Source organism: Leopardus geoffroyi, chromosome C3 (assembly GCF_018350155.1).
Source record: "Leopardus geoffroyi isolate Oge1 chromosome C3, O.geoffroyi_Oge1_pat1.0, whole genome shotgun sequence".
NCBI classification, from domain to species: domain Eukaryota; kingdom Metazoa; phylum Chordata; class Mammalia; order Carnivora; family Felidae; genus Leopardus; species Leopardus geoffroyi.
In genome coordinates this window covers 90,170,278-90,191,586 of record NC_059338.1, presented here as the reverse complement: position 1 = coordinate 90,191,586, position 21,309 = coordinate 90,170,278, and the positions used below count along the sequence as shown (strand labels likewise).

Sequence of the window (21,309 nt, the reverse complement as noted above, 5' to 3'; positions counted from 1 at the left end):
ATCTTGAATCTGGTAATCACATAGACTTTACCGGGAATGATGAGATGACCTAATGGAGACCTGAGAATAGCCGAGATACAAAGGATAAGGAGTCAAACAAGCTTAAGGAGTAGAAGAGTGACAGGGAAAAGTAGCGGAGAGCATTCCAACTGCAAGAATAACATATTCAAAGGTCCTGTGGTAGATGGAGTATGATATGTTTGAGGAGCTATAATAAGACTCTCTCTGGGGGCGCCTGGGTGGCGCAGTCGGTTAAGCGTCCGACTTCAGCCAGGTCACGATCTCGCGGTCCGTGAGTTCGAGCCCCGCGTCAGGCTCTGGGCTGACGGCTCAGAGCCTGGAGCCTTCTTCCAATTCTGTGTCTCCCTCTCTCTCTGCCCCTCCCCCGTTCATGCTCTGTCTCTCTCTGTCCCAAAAATAAATAAACGTTGAAAAAAAAAATTAAAAAAAAAAAAACAACAAAAACGACTTAATTAGGTTAAAGGTGTTGGTGTTTGGGCTAAGGAAATGGCAGCGTCAGAGAAGGGAAGAGCTAGACATACACGAGCACGATTTGGGACATAAAATTCACAATTTATACTGACCGGGTGGGTGGATGCCGCCTTTTTTCCTGGTGGGATGACAGAAGCACCACCGGCACAGGACCAGGTTTGGGAGAAGAACAGGAGTTCAGTTCTGGGCTTGTTGGTTCTGAGGTGTCTTTGAAAGGTCTGTGTGGATACAAAGGTCTGGAGTTGGGAATGTCGGCCTGATCTAGAGACATAAATTTGTGAATCCTGGGGGGCGTGGATGGCAGTTAAAGCCTTTCCCTGAGTGACTGTGGAATGAGAAAAGAGGTATTTGGAGGAACTGAATCTCAAGAGATTCCAGCCTTCAAAGTCCAGGGAGATGAGGAGCCAACGCAAAGGTAGCTGAGAAAGAGATAAGAGCTGAGAACAGAGGGACGGGACAGGAGGGAAAGCAGGAGAGCGTGATGCCCTTCTGGACGAGGGAAATGGTCAGTAGCATCTAATGCCATGCTATTAACATCAACCAAAATGGGGACCTGCAAGGTGCCCATCATGTGTGGATGCAAGGGAGAATGCTGTGGCCCCGTGGGAGCTATTTCGGAGTGTAGTGAGGACAGAAGCGAGGGGACTTGGAGGATGCTGGAGAAGGAGGTGTGAGCAACAGTTTCTGTGGGGAGGGGGTGTTGTGAAGGAATGGCTGACGCCAGTTCCGTCTACTGTAACAAAAACCTAGACTGGGTGACTTAATAGACTCTTATGTCTCACAGCTGGGAGGCAGGGAAGTCAAGACCAAGGCACCAGCAGTTCTGCTGTCTGGTGAGAGTCTGCTCCTTGGTTTGCAGACGGTCTCCTGTTGCCTCACCAAGAAAGAAGGGGGAAGCAAACTCTGTCTCTTCCTGTGAGGGCAGTAATCCCATCATGGGGGCTCCACCCTCATGAAATAATGACTTCCCAAAGGTTCCAGCTCCCAGTGCCATCACACTGGGCATTCTTGTGTCAATATGTGAATTTTGAGGGAACACAAATGTTCGGTCTCCAGCGGTCATCTTATTGGCTCAATGATTTGGGAAACCGAATACTTACTTGCTTTAGGAAAGAAATACTAGCCTTTTTAGAAAGGTGGGATGGGGCTTGGTCGGTAAATTATAACTCCTTTTCAAGGTGGCTAAACGGCATGCCATGTGCTGATGTGGGCTTTAGATTACATATCCAGTTTTTTCCTGTTTTTCTTTTTTTTTTTTTTTTTAATATATTTTTTAAGTAATTTCTACACCCAACGTGGGGCTTGAACTTGACCCTGAGGTCAAGAGTCAACATGCTCTACTAATGCAGCCAGCCAGGCACACCACCAGTCTATTTTTTTTTAAGAGAGAAAGACAGTGTGTGCATGAGTAAGGGATGGGCAGAGAGAGAGAGAGAGAGAGAGAGAGAGCATCCCAAACAGGTCCCATACCCAGCAAGGAGCCCAATACAGGGCCCAATCCCGCCACCCTGGGATCATGACCTAAGCTAAAATCAAAAGTCAGAGGCTCAACCAACTGAGCCACTTGGCATCGCCCCCACCTTTTTTTTTCTTAATTACCAAGAGAAAATGCACCTTATTCAGTCCTGAAGCAGAACCTTCTCTTAGAAGTTACATCTGTAACAGCACACGACAGCCACATCTGTCTGTCTAATATAACTTTGCTGTGATACGTCACAGAAGCCTGTGATACAGGATTTCAAATGAACTACTTTCCTTCCGTGTAGGTTTATTTTTCTTCCCTTCCTTCCTCCCAGGCTGATGAGCCCTGAAAACACACTCCTGCAACCCAGGGAAGAGGAAGGGGTCAAGTATGAGCGCACCTTCATGGCGTCTGAATTCCTGGACTGGCTGGTGCAGGAAGGCGAGGCCACCACCAGGAAGGAGGCCGAGCAGCTGTGTCACCGGCTCATGGAGCACGGCATCATACAGCATGGTGAGCACATGGGTCAGCTCTTGCCGAGGTAACAGACAACCCGGAGACCTTGTGACTTTTACAACAACAAGCATTTATTTCTCACTCGTGGGTCTGTAAGTCAGCTGTGCCTCTGCATGGGGTTGGGGTCGGCTCGGCTTGTCTCCAAACTGGGCTCAAGTTCAGCTAGGCTGGCCCTGCATTCTCATTCTGTGACCCCGGCTGAAGGAACATCTACTCTTTGGGATATATTGTTTTCATAGAGGAGGGCAGAAGCTAAAGAAGGAGGCAGATTCTTACCGTGTCTCCAAAAACTTCTGTTCGGATGTGATTTGACATCCCCAACTCCCACATCCAGTTGGCTACAGCAAGCCATCTGGTCCAGTCCAGATGGGAAGTTGATGCTTCTCACAAAGTTGGTTGCGAGGGGAGAATGAATATTTGCTGAACCACAGTACCAAGCTGTGACAATAAAGAGGTGATCCAAAAGGCCTCGTAAAAGTTTCACTTTCTGTTTAGGGCTGAATCATAATGATGCCATACAACCTGTTGGTTAAGAACTATATTAGTTATCTATTGCTGCATAAGAAATTACTCCAGAAATTAAAGGTATAAAACAATAATAAGTGTTTGTTACCTCGTAGAGTTCCTTTGGGTCAGGAAGTCGGGAGAGGCTTAGCTGGGTGGTTCTGGGTTGGGAGTCTCTTGTGAGGTTGTGGTCAAGATGTTGGTCAAGGGTTACGGTCGTCCGAAGGTTTGACAGGCTACAGGTTGGCTTCCACAGTGGCTCACATGTGTGCCTAGCAAGTTGGTGCGGGAAGTTGGCAGAAAGTTCCAGTCCAGTGTGTATGGATTTCTTCATGAGGCTGCTTGAAAATTCTCATGACATGGCAGCCCGGCTTCTTGCAGAAGGAGTGATCTAAGAGAGTGCAAGACAGAAACCACAGTGCCTTCCAAGTGAGCCTTGGAAGTCACACACTGTCATTTCTTCAGTGCTCTGCTGGTTACCAGGTTAGCCCTATTCGGTGTGAGAGAAGACTGTATAAGGGTGTGAATCTCAGGAGGCCAGGATCGCTAGAGCCATCCTGGAGGCTGCCTCTCACAAAAACATAGGCTCTGGAATCCCAGCTGCACTAGTTATAGCTACTTGCCTTCTCTCATCTGTAAGATGGGGATATCTACACAGGCGATTGTAGGAGTAAATGGGGTAGATGTAAAGCACTCAGTTCAGTGTTCTGTTCTTAATATGCACTCATTTAATGTATTAGCATAAAGTATAAGCTTTAAACAGTGAGGACAGGGCTAGGAACCAGACAGGCACATCAGCCTCCAACTCGCTATGAAAGGCAATACTTGAGTTATTCCTGCCGTGAACTCCCCTAGCCCTGCTTCTGCACAGGCCTAGGATTTCTATCCCAAGGTTAGGAATATAATAATGGAATTATAGAGATGAAAGGCACTTTCAAACTTAATTGGAGCAGGGTTTTACAACTGCAGATTGCAACCCTTTAGTGGGATGTGAGATAAACTTAGCCATTCCCAGCATTACTTCTACTTAAAGTATGGTCTGGGGACCCACAGTGTCACCCGGGAGCGTAGTAGAAACACGGAATCTCTGATTCTACCAAGTGCTGCTGAATCTAGTCTACATTTTCACATGATCCCCAAGTGGTTTGAATGCACATTAATGTTGGAGATGCAGTGGACTGGATTTAACTAGAACAGAAAATATCAGAGCGTGTTTTATCTAGTGAGGTTATGCATTGCTTTGTAAAACTTTGATTTCAGCTAGATAGTTGTATAAACATATGGACATATTCATGTGTGTATTGATTTGCCACATAAAAATTGTCACTGCGCACTGGCGTCAAGTATTTTGAAAGCCACTGACCTAGAGGCATTCCTTAGAGAGGCCCTCAAGCCACTGTTTTCCAGGATGGTTTCTCCTTGCAATGCTGCCACGATTGAACTCATAGCTGTTTGTTGATGGCCTCATATGTCTGCTGATGTGCTAAGCTCACTGACAGTAAGAAGCTGAATAGAGGGAAGAGTGCCAGTGTGGCCTCTGGCTTTAGACAGCTTAGTCTTGTTTGAACTAAAAGATGGATCTAAAAGCAATTAGCAAACAATAGAAGGTGTACTTTTTATTTGTCTATTTTATACTCTGTGCTGGGCACTATTCTAATGATGTCACAAATATTAACTTATTTAAACAGGCAGATATTCTTTTTGTTATTTAAAAAATCTTTTTTAACATTTTAATTTATTTTTTATTTTTTTTAATTTTTTTTTTTTAACATTTATTTTTGAGACAGAGACAGAGCATGAACAGGGGAGGGGCAGAGAGAGAGGGAGACACAGAATCCGAAGCAGGCTCCAGGCTCTGAGCCATCAGCCCAGAGCCCGACGTGGGCTCGAACTCACGGACCGTGAGATCGTGACCTGAGCTGAAATCGGACGCTTAACCGACTGAGCCACACAGGCGCCCCATTTTAATTTATTTTTGAGAGACAGAGAGACAGAGCGTGAGCTGGGGAGGGACAGAGAGAGCGGGAGACACAGAATTCGAACCAGGCTCCAGGCTCTGAGCTGTTGGCACAGAGTCCCACGCGGGGCTGGAACCCACCAACCGTGAGATCATGACTTGAGCTGAAGTCGGACGCCTAACCGACTGAGCCACCCAGGCGCCCCAGATATTCTTTTTGTTATTGTTGCTAAGTGTATTTTATTGTGGAAAGAACACCTAACATGAAATCAATCTTCTTAACAAACTTCTAAGTGCACAATATAATATTGTTGACCTTAGGGCAGGTGTTCTTATTTTCTCCATTTTACAGGAAAGGAAACCAAAACACCAATAGATTAAATAGTTTGTCTGAGGCCACTCAGATAGTAAGGTCCAAATGGGTATTTGCCAATAAGTGTGAACTCAGAGTTTTAGTTGGAGTGTGGGGCTTTCCACAGTGAAAAACAGTGCATTTGGGTTAGAGTTAGTTCTGCCATCTTTGCTACAGACAGAAAACTTGGTGATACCAAGTTGCATACACAAATAGCCTCTTACACTACAGTTCACTGGCTGATACTATAACATCTTCAGAGAGAGGACAGAGGATGCCACACATTGTTTCCAAATGATTTCCAAAGAGTGAGCATTACACTTCAACTACGGTGTAATTTTGTGATGCTATAAACACAAACACCCTGAAGTTGCAATGTGAAGGATAAAATAAGGCATCACTGTTGGCAAATCTTAACCCCCAAAGTTTGCTTTCCGTGGTTTCAGGAGGATTGCATATTCTCTGTCTGTAGACATCAGAGTTTCCAAGGAAGTTCTAGTTTTCCTAATACAGCAATTCATTGCTAGATTACAGGTTCTCACTTTGAGTTATGAAAATATGGCTACCACGTATGTGTATGTTAGAGCTAATGACAAATGCCAGTTGGTGTCTTAAGCAAAGCTCTGAATTCTCTAGCTAATAATTAACTTCACAGGTTAAACATTAAAGAAGGTCAGACGTTAGGCTTTGAGCAGAAGGTTTCTAGATAAAGGTGGTTCCCTAGACTGAAACCAGTAGGCATAAAAATCAGGCCCACTTACGAAATTCTAACCATTTATGAAGGGTGAATGATGCTGTGTAAATCCAGAAGGAACTTGTTAGATGCATCATTAGCTTACAAGCATATGTATGTGTATATATGTGTCTGTGTATGTATACACACATGCAGGCATATATTTCCATATTTATACAAATGTATGTAAGTTGACCACATAGCTACATATTTATCCAGCTTTTCCATTTATTAAGGTTTACCATATATCAGGCACTGAGCTAAATACTTTATAGATTTTAATATGTTGTATACTTAATATGTATGTGTTTCACACATATGACACACACACACACACACACATATATATATATATATATATATATATATATATAATCTTATTAAAATCTAGCAGCAATTCTGTGACATTGTTATTATTAATATTATAGTTTTCCAGGGAAAAAAAACATAAGTTCAAAGCCTTTAAGGTATTTTCCCAAGGCTGCATAGCTAACGAGTAGCTACTAGGTGTTGTGCCTTATTCAGATGTTTTCCTTGGCCCAGGAGGTAGTAACTGGGTGTGGCCACCTACAGTGGGATGAACACTGTCTTGGGAGGGAGACAGACAGGAATTAGATCTCAGTTCCTCCATCTACTGAGTAGCCATGTTGACATCTCAATTCTTCCATTCTTTAGCTTTTTAGATTTGTGAAATTAGAATTCTATACCATTGAAAGCTATGTTTTCATTTTGGGTGGGGAGAGATCATATGACCACCCACATGTTCCAAAAGGACTCAACATATAGTTGGATTCATGGCTAAAACTTATCAGAATGAAAGGACACAGAGAAGGATCATCCAGGGAAAAAGACACATCAGATGTTATCAGGAGAAATCCAGACACAGCTTTCCTGTCCTCCCTCCCAGGGCCACACAGACCTGGCTCCTTCCTCCAGCAGGGACATACACTAACACATGTGCGGTGTCTCTGCCCAGGGGAGCCCATTTGAGACACAGAATACGAGGTTTTTGTTGGGGGTTGCTCACGGAGGTACACTCTGCCTGCTTGGCCAGCCACAACTCTCAGCATTGCAGACTCCCAGTAGGAAAACACGTATTCTCCATAAATTATAGTGTTTGTACAAACAATGTAGGCAGGCTGGCAGAGCAGAATTCAGGTCCCCAGGTGGGTGAAGTTGCCTTATCGTGAAGTTACCTAGGGAACCTTCCAAAAGCCAAGTTCCCAGATGCTAGTCACAGGCCAGGCCCCCAGGCGAGCCCTTCTGTATCAGGGCTGCTATGGTAACCCTCCTCCCCGCACAGAGCTGCCGTGGAGGTTACATAATAGCTGTTGGCCAAAGCTTTCCACAGGGCGTCTACTTCTTATGGCCCCCAAATGCCTGCTATGGTAGGCGATCTGGTCCATTGTAAATAACAGTTAGCATTTATAGAGCCCCTACCACGTGCCAGCCACTGTTGTAACCACTCTACTCATTTACTCACTTATTTCCTCTCGAGTTAGGTATCATAATTATTCTCCTTTTAAAGATAAGGTTAAGAAACTTGGTGAAGACAAGAGCTAGTAAATGGTAGACTCAGCATTCAAATCCAGGCAATCTGGCTCTTCATCAGCAACGACGACTGAACACCGGTTATAAGCTCCACTAGGTGAGGAAGAAAATTCCTCAACTTGTATTGTATCAGCTCACACGGCCTGGCACATGTCGTAACCATAAAAATTGCTGGTTCATAAAATACACAATTCCCATGCCCCAAACAATGACCAGGTGCCTGGAGATGTTTGTATAACCTTCGCAAAATGCCGCGAACACGTTTGTCTACTCGCATAAAGTATCTCCCTCAACTGCCTTAGCTGCTCTCCAGCTCTCTTTTCCTTACATGGAGGGGGATAGAAAGCAGATAATCACATGGGTAAATTGTTCACAGCTGCAGCAGTTGACCCTGGATAATCAGGCTACTGCTGTTCTGTCCAGGCGTATAATTTCCTCTTTTAAAGATTTAGTCAGAGCTCTTCAACAATTTCAACACTTCATCAAGCCCTCTTTCTTTTTCTTTTGTTTTAAGAATATATTTATATAACATTTTGCAATTCCCAAAGTGGTTTTATGTATATTAGCCTTTTAATCCTCCCAGCTGCTCGGGGGTAGTTGTGATTATCCCATTCTGCAGCGGAAGACAGTAGCTGAGACGTTCGGTCTGACAGCCATGGAGAGAGAGCTTGGAACCTGCCACCCAGGAAGCTAGATGCCAAAGCCAGACAGGAATTAGCCCCATCTTACCAGTAATTACGATCACTGACAAGAGTTCAGCCTGAGCCTGGAATAGCCTGCCTAAAGAAAGGATGAAAGAGAGAGAGAGAGAGAAGGATGGGAGGAAGGGAAGAAAAATGTCCCTGATGATTGAGGCTGAAGGCAAGATTGCGACTGGCCCAAGACTGAGTGATACTGCGGAAAAGAAAAGTATTCTGACAGAACACTAAGGAGGACTTGCCCCAAGACTATTGCAATAGGAGTGTTGCAGTGGCGAAGGGAGATGGGACCAAACTCTGAATACTGCGAGGACAGAACAAAGGGGTCAGGAGATGGGAATTTATTAACAGGAGACATCAAGCATAGAGGGATTCTTTTCTTCTTTTTTCTCTTTTCATTTCTTTTCTTTTGAGAGAGAGAGAGAGAGAGATAGAGAGAGAGAGAGAGAGAGAGAGAGATGGGGAGAGGCAGAGGAGGAGAGAGAATCTTAAGCAGGCTCCATGCCCAGTGCGGAGGCTGACACGGGGCTTGATCTCCTAACAGTGAGATCATGACCTGAGCTGAAATCAAGAGTCAGACGCTTAATCAACTGAGCCACCCAGGCAGGAGCCCCTAAGGGGATTCTTGCTAAACCAGTTTAAGAGAATTCTTAAGGAAGGTAGGCCAAGGACTTACAAGCAAAGATGGAAGAGGAGAAATTTGGTCAAATATCAAGAGTGATTGAATATCGAGGGTGGGAGGGGGTGGTTCTCACCAGACTGACTTAGGAGGATTCTTTAAGACTGGGCTGGGCAAGCCAAAGACAGGATGGGGGCCAAGGTCAAGGCCTAATAGAAAAGAGGGTTCATGGGGCGCCTGGGTGGCTCAGTCGGTTAAGCGTCCGACTTCAGCTCAGGTCATGATCTCGCGGCCCATGAGTTCGAGCCCCGCGTCGGGCTCTGTGCTGACCGCTCAGAGCCTGGAGCCTGTTTCGGATTCTGTGTCTCCCTCTCTCTCTGACCCTCCCCCGTTCATGCTCTGTCTCTCTCTGTCTCAAAAATAAATAAACGTTAAAAAAAAAAAAATAAAAAAAAAAAAAAAGAAAAGAGGTTCAGGAGAACCTGACTATAGAGTCAGAAAAGGAGAGAGTCTCTGTCAATAGCAACCTACCATTGCTGGCCTACCCTCCCTTCCTGTCCATCAAGACTCTCCTACTCATGTTCTCTTACTTTTGGCCTTTGGTAACTTCTTGCTACCAACAAGAAGATTTTTGTATTACAGATGGCATCCAGTCAGTATCTTCATTTTTCTTTACCCTTAACTAGAATGTTCAGTGCTTTGAGTACAGAGAATTGGTTTTCTCTCTCTGTGTCCCCAGTGGCTTGGCATTGGTATATTGACTATTCAGTAAAAAGGAAAGAAAGAAAGAAAGAAAGAAAGAAAGAAAGAAAGAAAGAAAGAAAGAGAGAAAGAAAGAGAGAAAGAAAGAAAGAAAAAAAAAAGTGTTAAATGAATGGATGGCGGTAGTGACCACTTACTGAAACCTTACCATTTGCTGGGCACAGTGCTGAGTATTTATACCAGCTAGCGTTCTTTCAGTATAAGCAGCCCCAATCATTATTTGCTTTAAACATAGGCAGAGGTAGCTGACAGTTAAAGGAAACATTGAAAAACCAGATGCCTGGAGAAGTACTAGAGCAGCTCTTGGGGATCCACTTGCCAGGAACTAGTGACGAAAGGGCCATCCCTTCCAGCCACCTAGAGCCAGGAAATTAGCTCCGTGCTAAACCCTAGGGAGTGACTGATTGGCTGAACCTGGGTCACCTGCCCATGTCTTGACCCTACATGGGCAGAACCCTTTGACTGACAGACTCACCAGGTAGGGGAGGGATGCTTTAGGTAGGCACAAGTGATAGACTGTTCTTTACTGGTGTTAGTTCATTTCATCCTCTACCCTCAGATCAATGCACTTGCTTGGTATTTTTATTCCTTGTTTTAGATGACAGTATACAGTATTTGGCACTAGTATAATCATTCTTAGCTCTTTCATGTTAAACTTTGAATAGGAACAAAAATACTGCTTGGAGAGAATATTTTCTCAGTCCACTTTCAATAATTATTTCAAGCACAATCTTTATCAACAGCCATCATCTAATAAAATTGTTTTACCTTCTCAATTTAGAATCTCTGGGAATTATCCCACTGTGCCTTCTGATATGCTTTGGCTCCGTTTCACTTTTTATTGTAGCTGAATCCAAAGCAAGAAGAAACGTGTACACAGCCGTAATGTTGTTGCAGTGTAAACATAAGGGAGCAAGGTTGCTTGGGAAAGTCAAGGGCTGATGCATTGGCACACATTGAAGTGTTGATTTTGGTTAAAGGAAAACAGGTCTTGTAGCTACACCAGGACTTAACTATTAGAAAGTATGAAGGGAATAAGAGATACCTTAGCTCATGTAATCTTCCAAAAGAGTGCAATGCATAAGGAACAGAGGCCTTTTGTCGACAGTGTCGGAAATGTAAACATTTCAGTCTTTAGTTGACATTAGTATAACTTGTCAGGCCTACAGACACTGATCTAGTTACAGGCAGCATTTGGCTCTGAAGCATGCACTCCTACCAACTCCTGCCTTGCTTCTGACGGCTTGTTGTCTAGTGTCCCAGCTGTACATAGTCCTCAGTTTATCCAAATGCAGCATTTCTTTAACAACACGAGGAAGTCTTAAAACAGAGGCACACAATCTCTGTGCAGTTGAAGTATATGGAAACTATGCAGTCTTGTATTAAGTACTACTCAGTTAGGTGTTGTGTGGCAGTTTAAGGACTCAGCTGGTTTTCAGTGGTCATTTTTAGTGGGACGTGTAGACGAGCGTCTCAGGTATAGTAGAAACACGTATCAGGGTGGAATGGACAATTCAGATTTTGGATCAGGATATGACTCTTCTCTCTCCCACTGGTCAGGAAACTGGTGTTAAGTCCTGGCTACTGATGGACACAAGTTTGACCACAGCCCTCAAGGCAGGGTGGAGGCAGGTGGGACAGAAAGTTAAGAGGCTGTCCTTTAAGGAGTGAAATCGCTCGATTCTCTTTTACATCACAGACCATTCTTGTAGCTCTAGAAAGTCCCCAACTTGCCGCCTCTGGCTCTAGATTCTCGGCCACTCACGTTAACTCACTTCTCTTAGCTGAGGGTCCCCTCTCAGACAGTCTGTCTGGATTGTCTTTTGTGTTCGGACCTATAGCTCCTCCTCCCCTCTTCCACCAGGATTGGCCAAACAAGCTGAAGCATATTAGTACCCTGGAGTGATTGCTAGGTGTAAAACTGACCATATGGTCAACTCTGATTGGTGTGACTGTGCAACAGGATTAAGTTAAAAATTAAAGAAGGAGTTAACACACACACACACACACACACACACACACACACACCACATACATATCCAGATTACAGTTGGGAAAATATGTGTTAATTAATATTCATAACCAATTTTAATCTAATTTGGAGAATAATGTTTTTATAGAGTTATTTAAAAAGTTATTTTGTTTTATTTAATGTTTATTTTTGAGAGAGAGTGCGAGTGGGGGAGGGACAAAGAGAGAGGGGGGAGATGCAGAATCTGAAGCAGGCTCCAGGCTCTGAGCTGTCAGCATAGACCCCGATGCAGGGCTCAAACCCATGAACCGTGAGATCACTACCTGAGCCGAAGTCAGATGCTTAACTGACTGAGCCACCCAGGTGCCCCTATATAAGTTATTTTAAAATTGACATAAAATTCTAAAGGCTCTAACATTTTATCTAGCTTTTTTCTCTAAAAAGCTCTCCTTCACTTTCTTCTCTGTCCCAGTGATGACATTGGACCCAGTAAGGAGGCCCCCCCAACCCCTCACCTCTCCTTCTATCCATTTTATTGTAGCCACTCCTTTGGCTCCTGCCCAGGTTTCAGTGTGGTTGGAAATTACCAAAGCCGCCATGTCCAGGGAGAAGGGGAAGGTGCTGGTTTTTAACCACTGGCTCATTCCCATCTCTCTGAGGTCCTCTTTTTTTTTTTTTTTAATATAATTTATTGTCAAATTGGCTTCCATACAACACCCAGTGCTCATTCCAACAAGTGCCCTCCTCAATGCCCGTTGCCCACTTTCCCCTTTCCCCCACCCCCCATCCACCCTCAGTTTGTTCTCTGTATTTAACAGTCTCTTATGGTTTGCCTCCCACCCTCTCTGTTTGTAACCTTTTTTTCCCCCCTTTCCTTCCCCCACGGTCTTCTGTTAAGTTTCTCAGGATCCATATATGAGTGAAAACATGCTATCTGTTTTTGTCTGACTGGCTTATTTCACTTAGCATAATACCCTCCAGTTCCATCCACGTTGCTACATATGGCAGGACTTCTGAAGTCCTCTTTGACAGTTGCTGAGAGCATAATCTCGAGCAGGGATTCCTATCAAGTCGGAACATAATGTGCTTCCTCATCAAAATGAAGGAAATAGGATGGGGGACATAGTGTGAAGGGGAAAAAGACTGCGGTAAGAACAACCTTCGATTCTTTGCCTATCAGAAGCTCGGGAGAAGAGTTACCTTCTATGACAGATAGCTCTCAAAGTGTTACACTTAAAGGGATGAACTTGTTCGGTGCTTAGCTGGTCTGTTCCTATGGAAAACCAGCCCCTACTCTAGACCCATCGTGCTTCCAATGGAAACATGATGTGAGCCACAAATGCAAACCATAGATATACTTTTAGCTTTTCTAATGGCCACAGTAAAAACAGTAGAGGCGGGTGAAATTCATCTCACTAATATATTTTAACTCACTGTCTCCAAAATACCACTTCAAAATGTAATCAACGTGAAAAATACCGATCAGCTATTTTATGTTCTTATTTTTCATACTCAATATTTTAAGATCCAGTGCAGATTTTACACTTACAGCTCATCTCAATTTCGGACTCGCCACCCCTCAAGGCTTGGCAGCCACATGTGACCTGTGGCTGCTATTCTGGAGAGCCTCCCCTAGACCTTTTTGAAACCACTGCAGGGCAGGGTGATATCCTGGTGAGTGTGTATGTCATTTTTCAGTCCCTCATCTCAGAGATCTTTGTCTGTGGCTAAATTCCTGAATGTTTGCATTAAAGAAGCACCTTGTTACCTATACTTTGCAGTGTTGGTTTGGACACCCCCATAAAGCTGGGTGCCAGTGACACAAATTTCTGGAATGGTGACGACAATTCTCCCTTCCCCAGCACACTGATTTCACAATCATATTTTCTTTCACCTCTGTTTTTTTAATATTCCCTTTGATTTTTAAATATTTCCACAAGTCAGAAATTGTTGACTGCCATCACTTAGACTGGTTCTCTCATTACTCAGAAAGGGCTTATCCAGTATATAACCCAAAGTTCTGGAGCACTTTCTTAAATTTCTGCTCTTCATTGTGGGATCCTTTGGATTTTTGCTGACAGCAGAACAATATTATTAATGGTGCATTGGCGTTATTGTGATCTTTCAGACATCTATGTGTCCCTGTATGTTTATTAACTTCACTTGTATTGGATAAAAGATGAAGTTATTGTAATTTCTTTTCCACAAATGTAAACATTGAGGCCGAGGGACTGTCCATAACCGGTTCAATCACAGGGGAGTCAGAGATGAGTTGCTGGAAGGCATATCTTTTGTCTGTGTGACTTTATGTCTTATCCCTCTTGGCCTCTGAATCAAGCATAGTTTGTTACACGGTGTGGGCTGCAAATAAACAGAAAGCATTTGTTTTTTGAGCTTTTAATTTCATGTCTCTAAGCCTGGGTTTGGAACAGCATCAGGATTCTGTTTTGCCGCAAATAATGGCAAATGTAGTAATGATGGGCTTGAATAGAGCAGTTCCTGGAACAGCTCAGGCAGCAAGCTGTTCCAGGTGGAGAATCCTGGGCTGGTAAGAGGTGGATATAGCCCCATCCATCTCTGTGTGGCCCTTCCTAATGGATGCCAGGCCTCCAGTCTGCACTGTGGGCAGGAAGAAGATAGAATGGCCGAGAGCTGTCACCTAGCAAGACTTTGCTTTTCTTTAGGAAAGGTTGCCTTTCCCAGGGAATTATACCTATATCACATGGGCCAGAACTATGTCACATGGTCACCCCTTGGTGGAAGGCAATCAGTGAACTAATGCTTTTACCCAGGCACACTGCTACCCTGAGCAAATAATAAAGGCGGAAGAAAGAGAGAATATGTTTTGGACAGCAGCCAGCATTGTCATCCACAAGGACAAATGTCTTTATCATTAAGTGACTATGGGATCTTCCCTGTGAAACATGGGCTTCCAAGGAATAGTTTTCTTCTTTTGTCCACACACGGAGTTCCTTATTGCTCTAAGTGATACTTGAAACAGAAGGGAACCAAGGTTAATGTCTTAGTTTGGACCACTGCACCATGATTATCTTAACATTAGGGGGCTTCTGGGGTGAATGGGAATTGTCTGTATTATATTTTGCTGCCTTTCTATGAATCTAAAATGATTTCAAAATATAAAGTTTATCTTTTAAAAAGTAGGCAAGGATTTTCCAATATCTATATCCCTTTTTGGTATAAGAAAAGGTGAATACAGATATAAATGATATAGAAAATATAGGAAGACAGTTTTAAAAAAAAAAAAAAAACAACCTAAGTCTCACCACTGATTTCTTTCTTTTTTGAATATCTTCTTTTTCCTATTTTGAATGTACCATACTCTTCAGTCTCATAAGGAGCACCTGATAAATTGCTCTACAGTAAAGTTACAGCACGTTCTGTGGTAACCTTTCTGGGAAGAGTTAGAAATTGCCATCTGGGTGGCATAACAACAGACACTCAGATCAATAGAACAGAATAGGGAACCCAGAAATGGACCCACAAACGTACGGCCAACTGATTTTTGACAAAGCAGGAAAGAATATCCAATGGAATAAAGACAGTCTTTTCAGCAAGTGGGGCTGGGAAAACTGGACAGCGACATGCAGAAGAATGAACCTGGACCACTTTCTTACACCATACACAAAAACAAACTCAAAATGGATGAAAGACCTAAATGTAAGATAGGAAGCCATGAAAATCCTCAAGGAGAAAGCAGGCAAAAACCTCTTTGATCTTGGCCACAGCAACTTCTTACTCAACACGTCTCCACAGGCAAGGGAAACAAAAGCAAAAATGAACTATTGGTACCTCATCAAAATGAAAAGCTTCTGCACAGTGAAGGAAACAAGCAGCAAAACCAAAAGGCAACCAACGGAATGGGAGAAGATATTTGCAAACAACATACCAAATAAAGGGTTAGTATCCAAAATCTATAAAGAACTTATCAAATTCAACACCCCCCAAAAAAACAAATAATCCAGTGAAGAAATGGGCAAAAGACATGAATAGACACTTCTCAAAAGAAGACATCCAGATGGGCAACTGACACATGAAAAAATGCTCAACATCTCTCATCATCAGGGAAATACAAATCAAAACCACAATGAGATACCACCTCACACCTGTCAGAATGGCTAACATTAACAACTCAGGCAACAACAAGTGTTGGCCAGGATGCGGAGAAAGAGGATCTCTTGCATTGTCGGTGGGAATGCAAGCTGGTACAGGCACTCTGGAAACCAGTATGGAGATTTCCCAAAAAATTAAAATAGAACTACCTACGACCCAGCAATTGCACTAGTAGGTATTTATCCAAGGGATACAAGTATGCTGTTTCAAAGGGACACATGCACCTCGATGTTTATGGCAGCACTACCAACAATAGCCAAAGTACGGAAAGAGCCCAAATGTCCATTGATGGATGGATGAATGCCTTGGTGGGGTAGATAAAGAAAATGTGGTATATATACACAATGGAGTATTACTTGGCAATCAAAAAGAATGAAATCTTGTCATTTGCAACTACATGGATGGAACTAGAGGATATTATGCTAAGCGAAATTAGTCAGAGAAAGACAAATATCATATGGCTTCACTCATATAAGGACTTTAAGACACAGAACAAATGAACATAAGGAAGGGAAGCAAAAATAATATAAAAACAGGGAGGGGGACAAAACGTAAGAGACTCTTAAATATGGAGAACAAACAGAGGGTTACTTAGAGGGGTTATGGAAGGGGGATGGGCTAAATGGTAAGGGGCATTAAGGAACCTACTCCTGAAATCATTGTTGCACTAAATGCTAATTTGGATGTAAATTAAGAAAATTAAACTAAAAAAAAGAAAGAAACTCAGCACCATGGCCACCAAAAAAAAAAAAAAATGCCATCTGGGAATCGGGCTTTGGTGGGTTTTCACCTGCCATGGTTCCTGGGTACCTCTAGCATCACACTGGATATCCTTCTCCATGTTGTTGGCCCTGCTGAATTGATCTGGTGTAGGTTGGATGCCTCCTTTTCTTCCAGAACACCTAAAGTTGCTTCCAGATTCTTTCCCTACATGGGTGATGTCTGCAAAGTCTTATACCTTGGAAAGGTATCTTTTGGGTACTGATCCCTTGGGCCCTCAAGGAAACCCACACATGGCCAACATTAATGGAGTGCCTCTAAGGACCAGAAACTATAATGGGCTTTTTTACCTATGTTATGCAATTAGTTCTTCAACTCATATTACAGATGAATATAATTGAAGCTCAGGGCAGTTAAGTAACTTAGTAAAGACTAGGCATTCAGCACTGAACAAAACATGAGTATCAAAGATGAATAATCTTGAGGATTCTGCCAGTGTTTTCTCAGGCTGAGTAAAATGGAAAGTGAAAAAAATCATCTGTATAATTTGGACAAATACAATGCAGTTCATCATTTAAAAACAAAACAAAACAATACAACAGAGTGAAGCTGATGTTCAACCCAGGGCCGTCATCTGAGACCGTCATTGTTCTGTTCTTTCAATAAGCAATTTCAAGGTAATAAATGTTTTGGCCTGGTGAAGAGTTTTGTGGAAATCTGCCCATCCAAATTGCCTTCTGTAAACTATAGACAGGAATAAATGAGAGAAAAGCAAATTCTGTTGTGTGTGTGTGTGTGTTTGTAAGCTTATTCACTTCCTCATTTGGCATTGTTATATCTTTGGTTGGGAGACAGTCTAGCCAGGAGATTACAAGATGGGGTTCCAGAGTCAACCTGTCAGTGTTTCTGTCTTGGACCTTCCAGTTAATAACTATGGAACCTTGGGTAAGTTTACCTTGTGTAATCCTGTTTTCTCATCTGTAAAACGGGAATAATCATAATAGCTCTCCCATAGTGCTGCTATGAGAACTGAATGATATAATCATGCATGTGCTATTAAGCATAGGACGTGGCACAGAGTGTCACTCAACAAATGCTAGCCGATACTCTCATTATTGTCATCAATATTCTCAGCATCAGATGCCTTGGTGGGGTAGAGCTTAATATAAGTGTGATGGCTTCATCCATGCTGGCCTTACACAGTATGTTATACACACTCCGTGATGAATGTATACATGTGAAATAAATCAACACTGAGGTGCTTTCATTAGGCCTTTGGATTTATGCCAAGAAGCCCAAAAGATCTAGAACAGAGTTACAAAGTTTTTTCATTGACTTTTGTATGTGAGATACTCCATTTCCTGGACAAAATAAGTTTGGTTTTAGACCTCTCTGTGCTCTTGGTATGATTTAGTCTCTGAAAAACATACCCTTTGTTCTGAGTTTTATCACTAACAAAGGTTCTAGTCCTTGGAAGGCACCCGGCTATTATTTAATGATGCATAGTGAAGAATAAAACATACTTTGACCTGCCATCTGTTTATTACCTTTACATTTCTGGCTGTAAGACATGGAGGCTGCAGAAACCTACACAATCACAATACCATGTTTTGATTTTCTTCTTTTCTGCCATCTTTACTAGACTCACTTTGATCCTTGTTCCTCACCTCCTTTCAATCAATTAAATTGGTGTAATTGGGTTCTGGCTTTGTGACTGTGTTTTGTTTTAGTGTTGTCAGCTAATAGGACTTTATACTCTAAAACCAATTTCCTGTTTTCATATCCTCTTATTACTGTTGTCAGTGCTCAGGAAGTAATTATTTTAGTTCTCTGACTCACTGTTGTTATTGCCTTTTGAAGAGTTTTATATTCCAGGCACCTAGCACTGTCCTTACATGGCATAGGCACTTAAATACAATTGCTCAATGTTCTTGAATCAAGGACTTTTGCTCCTTTGGGAAGCAGGGCTCTTTCAACTCCTGCATCCCCTTTAGGATGGTTTGAGATGGGTGGCTACAGCCTTCAGTGTAATGCCTGAAGTTCCAAAACCTCCCACAAAAGACCACCAGAGTTGTAAGTCAAAGCCAAGCGGCAAGGGTCGTTTATTGCAGGTTCGAACCTGGACCTCTGCGCACTTGTTGCCGGTGACGCTAAGAGGCCTCGATCAGGGTTGGTACAGCGTTTTTATAGACAGACAAATGGCACAGGGGAGGTTTCAAATTATGAGGGGCCTGATTAGTTGATTTTAAAGTAAGGACATTTGTTGTTCTCTGATTGGGCGTCCTTTGTCTGTCCTTTGGCGGGAAGGCTTTGTCCGTTACTTGTGGCGGGAGGAAAAAAGGGGGAAGGGGGAAGGGGGTAGGTGAGGAATGTGCTAAGCAAGCAGGTTTACAGAAGCGAGAAATGCTGGTTAGTTTATGTACAATTACTCATTCCATTACATATCAGACTACATTTAGGAAGTTTTACAACCCATTCTACTACACAGCGGGTTACATTCAGGAAAGGTCTCACAATGCTCGTAGCAAACAGCAAGCAAAACAGACTTCTCAGCAATTGTATTTCTTATCAAAGGTCCATAATAAGCAGAAAAGAGAACCTAGCTTTAAACTTAAGGCAGGGCTGTCATTTGGATTGTTCCTTTCACAGTATATCTCAGATTAAAAAAAAATAGCTTTGACCTTCTGTTGTAGTTCATTCTCAGTTCTGGTTTTCCACCAAACAGATTAATAAAAAGCATTATATTAGTTTTTTTTTTTTTTTTTTTTTTTTTTTTAGTCTTGACAGTCTGTAAAATCTGCAATATACTAAGTGACTTGAGGTGCTTGGACTCTGAAGGACTAGTCTGAAGGACTGAGTATTAGCAAGAGCAGGGAGACTAAAGCGTGCAAAGGCTTCCCTGGATGCGTGAAACAGCTGAAAGCCTTGGTCTCATTGGCAGAGAGGGTGCAATATTTTCATACAGAGAACTGATTAGCCTTTTAGAAGCGCTAAGTCTGAGGACTAGATCTGCCATCTGTTTATCCTTGAGGTTTGTCAATACTATTAGGCAAGGTCTGCAGGTGCTAAGTGGTCCTTTGGGGAGGAGGTACAGGGATGTATGAGGTAAGAAAGCAAGTGAGGAGTGGGATAGAGTGACAGCCCTGATGGCCCAGAATGATCTTTCACCCACCACTGTACCCTGGGGGAAGGGTGAGCCACACCCACCTGTGCCACTGTGGAGGACGATGATGATGAAGATGCTAATCATGGCAGCTGGTGAGGGTTTCCTCTCTTTCAGGTGACCTTGAAGACCTTTTAGGTTTGACACCAGTTTACATGTGTAGTATGGTCCCCCATCCTCATCCTTGCTGATCTTTCTTCTTAACCGTGACAGCCATTATCCTTATCTCCCCTCTGCTTAAGCCCTCTTTTTGCACTGCTAAATTGCTTACATGATCCCAGATCCAAGACCACCCAATATTTTGTTGTTGTTGTTTATTTATTTATTTTGTGTGTGAGTGAGAGAGAGAGAGGGCACAGGAGAGGGGCAAAGAAAGAGAGAGAGAGAGAGGGAGAGAGAGAATATCCCAAGCAGGCTCTGCACTAACAGCTCTGCACTAACTCCACAGTGTTAATGCAGAGCCTGACACGGGGCTTGAACCCACGAACCGTGAGATCATGACCTGAGCTGAAATCAAGAGTCAGATGCTTAACTAACTGAGCTACCCAGGTGCCCCGAGACCATCCTATAAACAGATTTGATGAAGTGCATACCGGGAGCAGTTGGTGTCTGTGCATACTCTCCCCTCACTCCCGTCCATCTCCCCTTATCACACTGCCAGATTCAGTTCGCTTACTTCACGATGCCTGTTGTGTTAGGTCATTTGCCAGCAGACATTTCAAGGATAGATGAAAGTATGTGACCTTCCTCCCTTCAACTAGATAAGTAGCTTAAAATGTCTTCTATATTCAGCTGAGTTTGTAGGTTTCAAGATGATAAATGTTTATATTCATCCTTAGATTATATGTGTCAGTAAAGTAGAAGCCAATTTCCCCTCTTGTAGATAATCACTTTTTTTAAAAAAAGTTTATTTTCAGAAAGAGAGAGAATGAGTGGAGGAAGCACAGAGAGAGAGAGAGAGAGAGAGAGAGAGAATCCCCAGCAGCCCCACGCTGAGAGTGCAGAGCCTGATACGGGGCTCCAAGTCATGAACCGAGAGATCATGACTTAAGCCAAAATCAAGAATTGGACACTTACCCAACTGAGCCACCCAGGTCTCCCGATAATCACTTTTAAAAATCTCTTTGTGTTTGTTAAAATCATCCTAATAACTTATAAGAGAAAAACGTAGCCACATTATCCACGAAAAGTCAACTATGTCACTTTGTTATTTTGGTAGATTACATGCCATTTCCTTCATGCTTTCTGAAAAGTAAAGGCACACTGCGAATCAGGATCTATTTTCTCTTACCAAATATCAACAACATTGTGAGCTTAGTGCTTCTAGAACCCCCGCTTTCATAAGCAATTAGACCCTCTTGTATTTAATGGCTTTAGCTTTCTGGCTGTGGCTGCTTTTTCTCCTGTTTTGTATCTATTTTGATACCAAGCCAAGTCAAGTCCCTTGGGAATGCCACCAGTATAAAAGGGAAGTCTTCATAAGTCCCAGGAATATAAATTGAATGAGTCAATAATTATCACTTTTTAATTACAACTGTAATTATAAGAGCACAACCAGAATATTGCAGGATTTTTTTTTTTTTTACCTCAATACCCAGGATTTGTGGTCTCACTGCTTTGAAGAATAAAGAGGTGGATGCAAAATATAGTGAGCAGTAGGCAAAAGTTTATTAGAGT

The 21,309-nt window shown here is 42.8% G+C and overlaps 1 protein-coding gene across 1 annotated transcript in view; it reads left to right on the top strand.

Annotated features, from left to right (window-relative positions):
- Positions 1–21,309, top strand: part of DEPTOR (DEP domain containing MTOR interacting protein) — a 137,586-nt gene that overhangs the window by 66,782 nt on the left and 49,495 nt on the right. Inside the window, exon 4 of the mRNA XM_045453811.1 lies at positions 2,289–2,467. Within this exon, the coding sequence (XP_045309767.1) occupies positions 2,289–2,467 (179 nt within the window). The remainder of the gene's footprint in view (positions 1–2,288; positions 2,468–21,309) is intronic.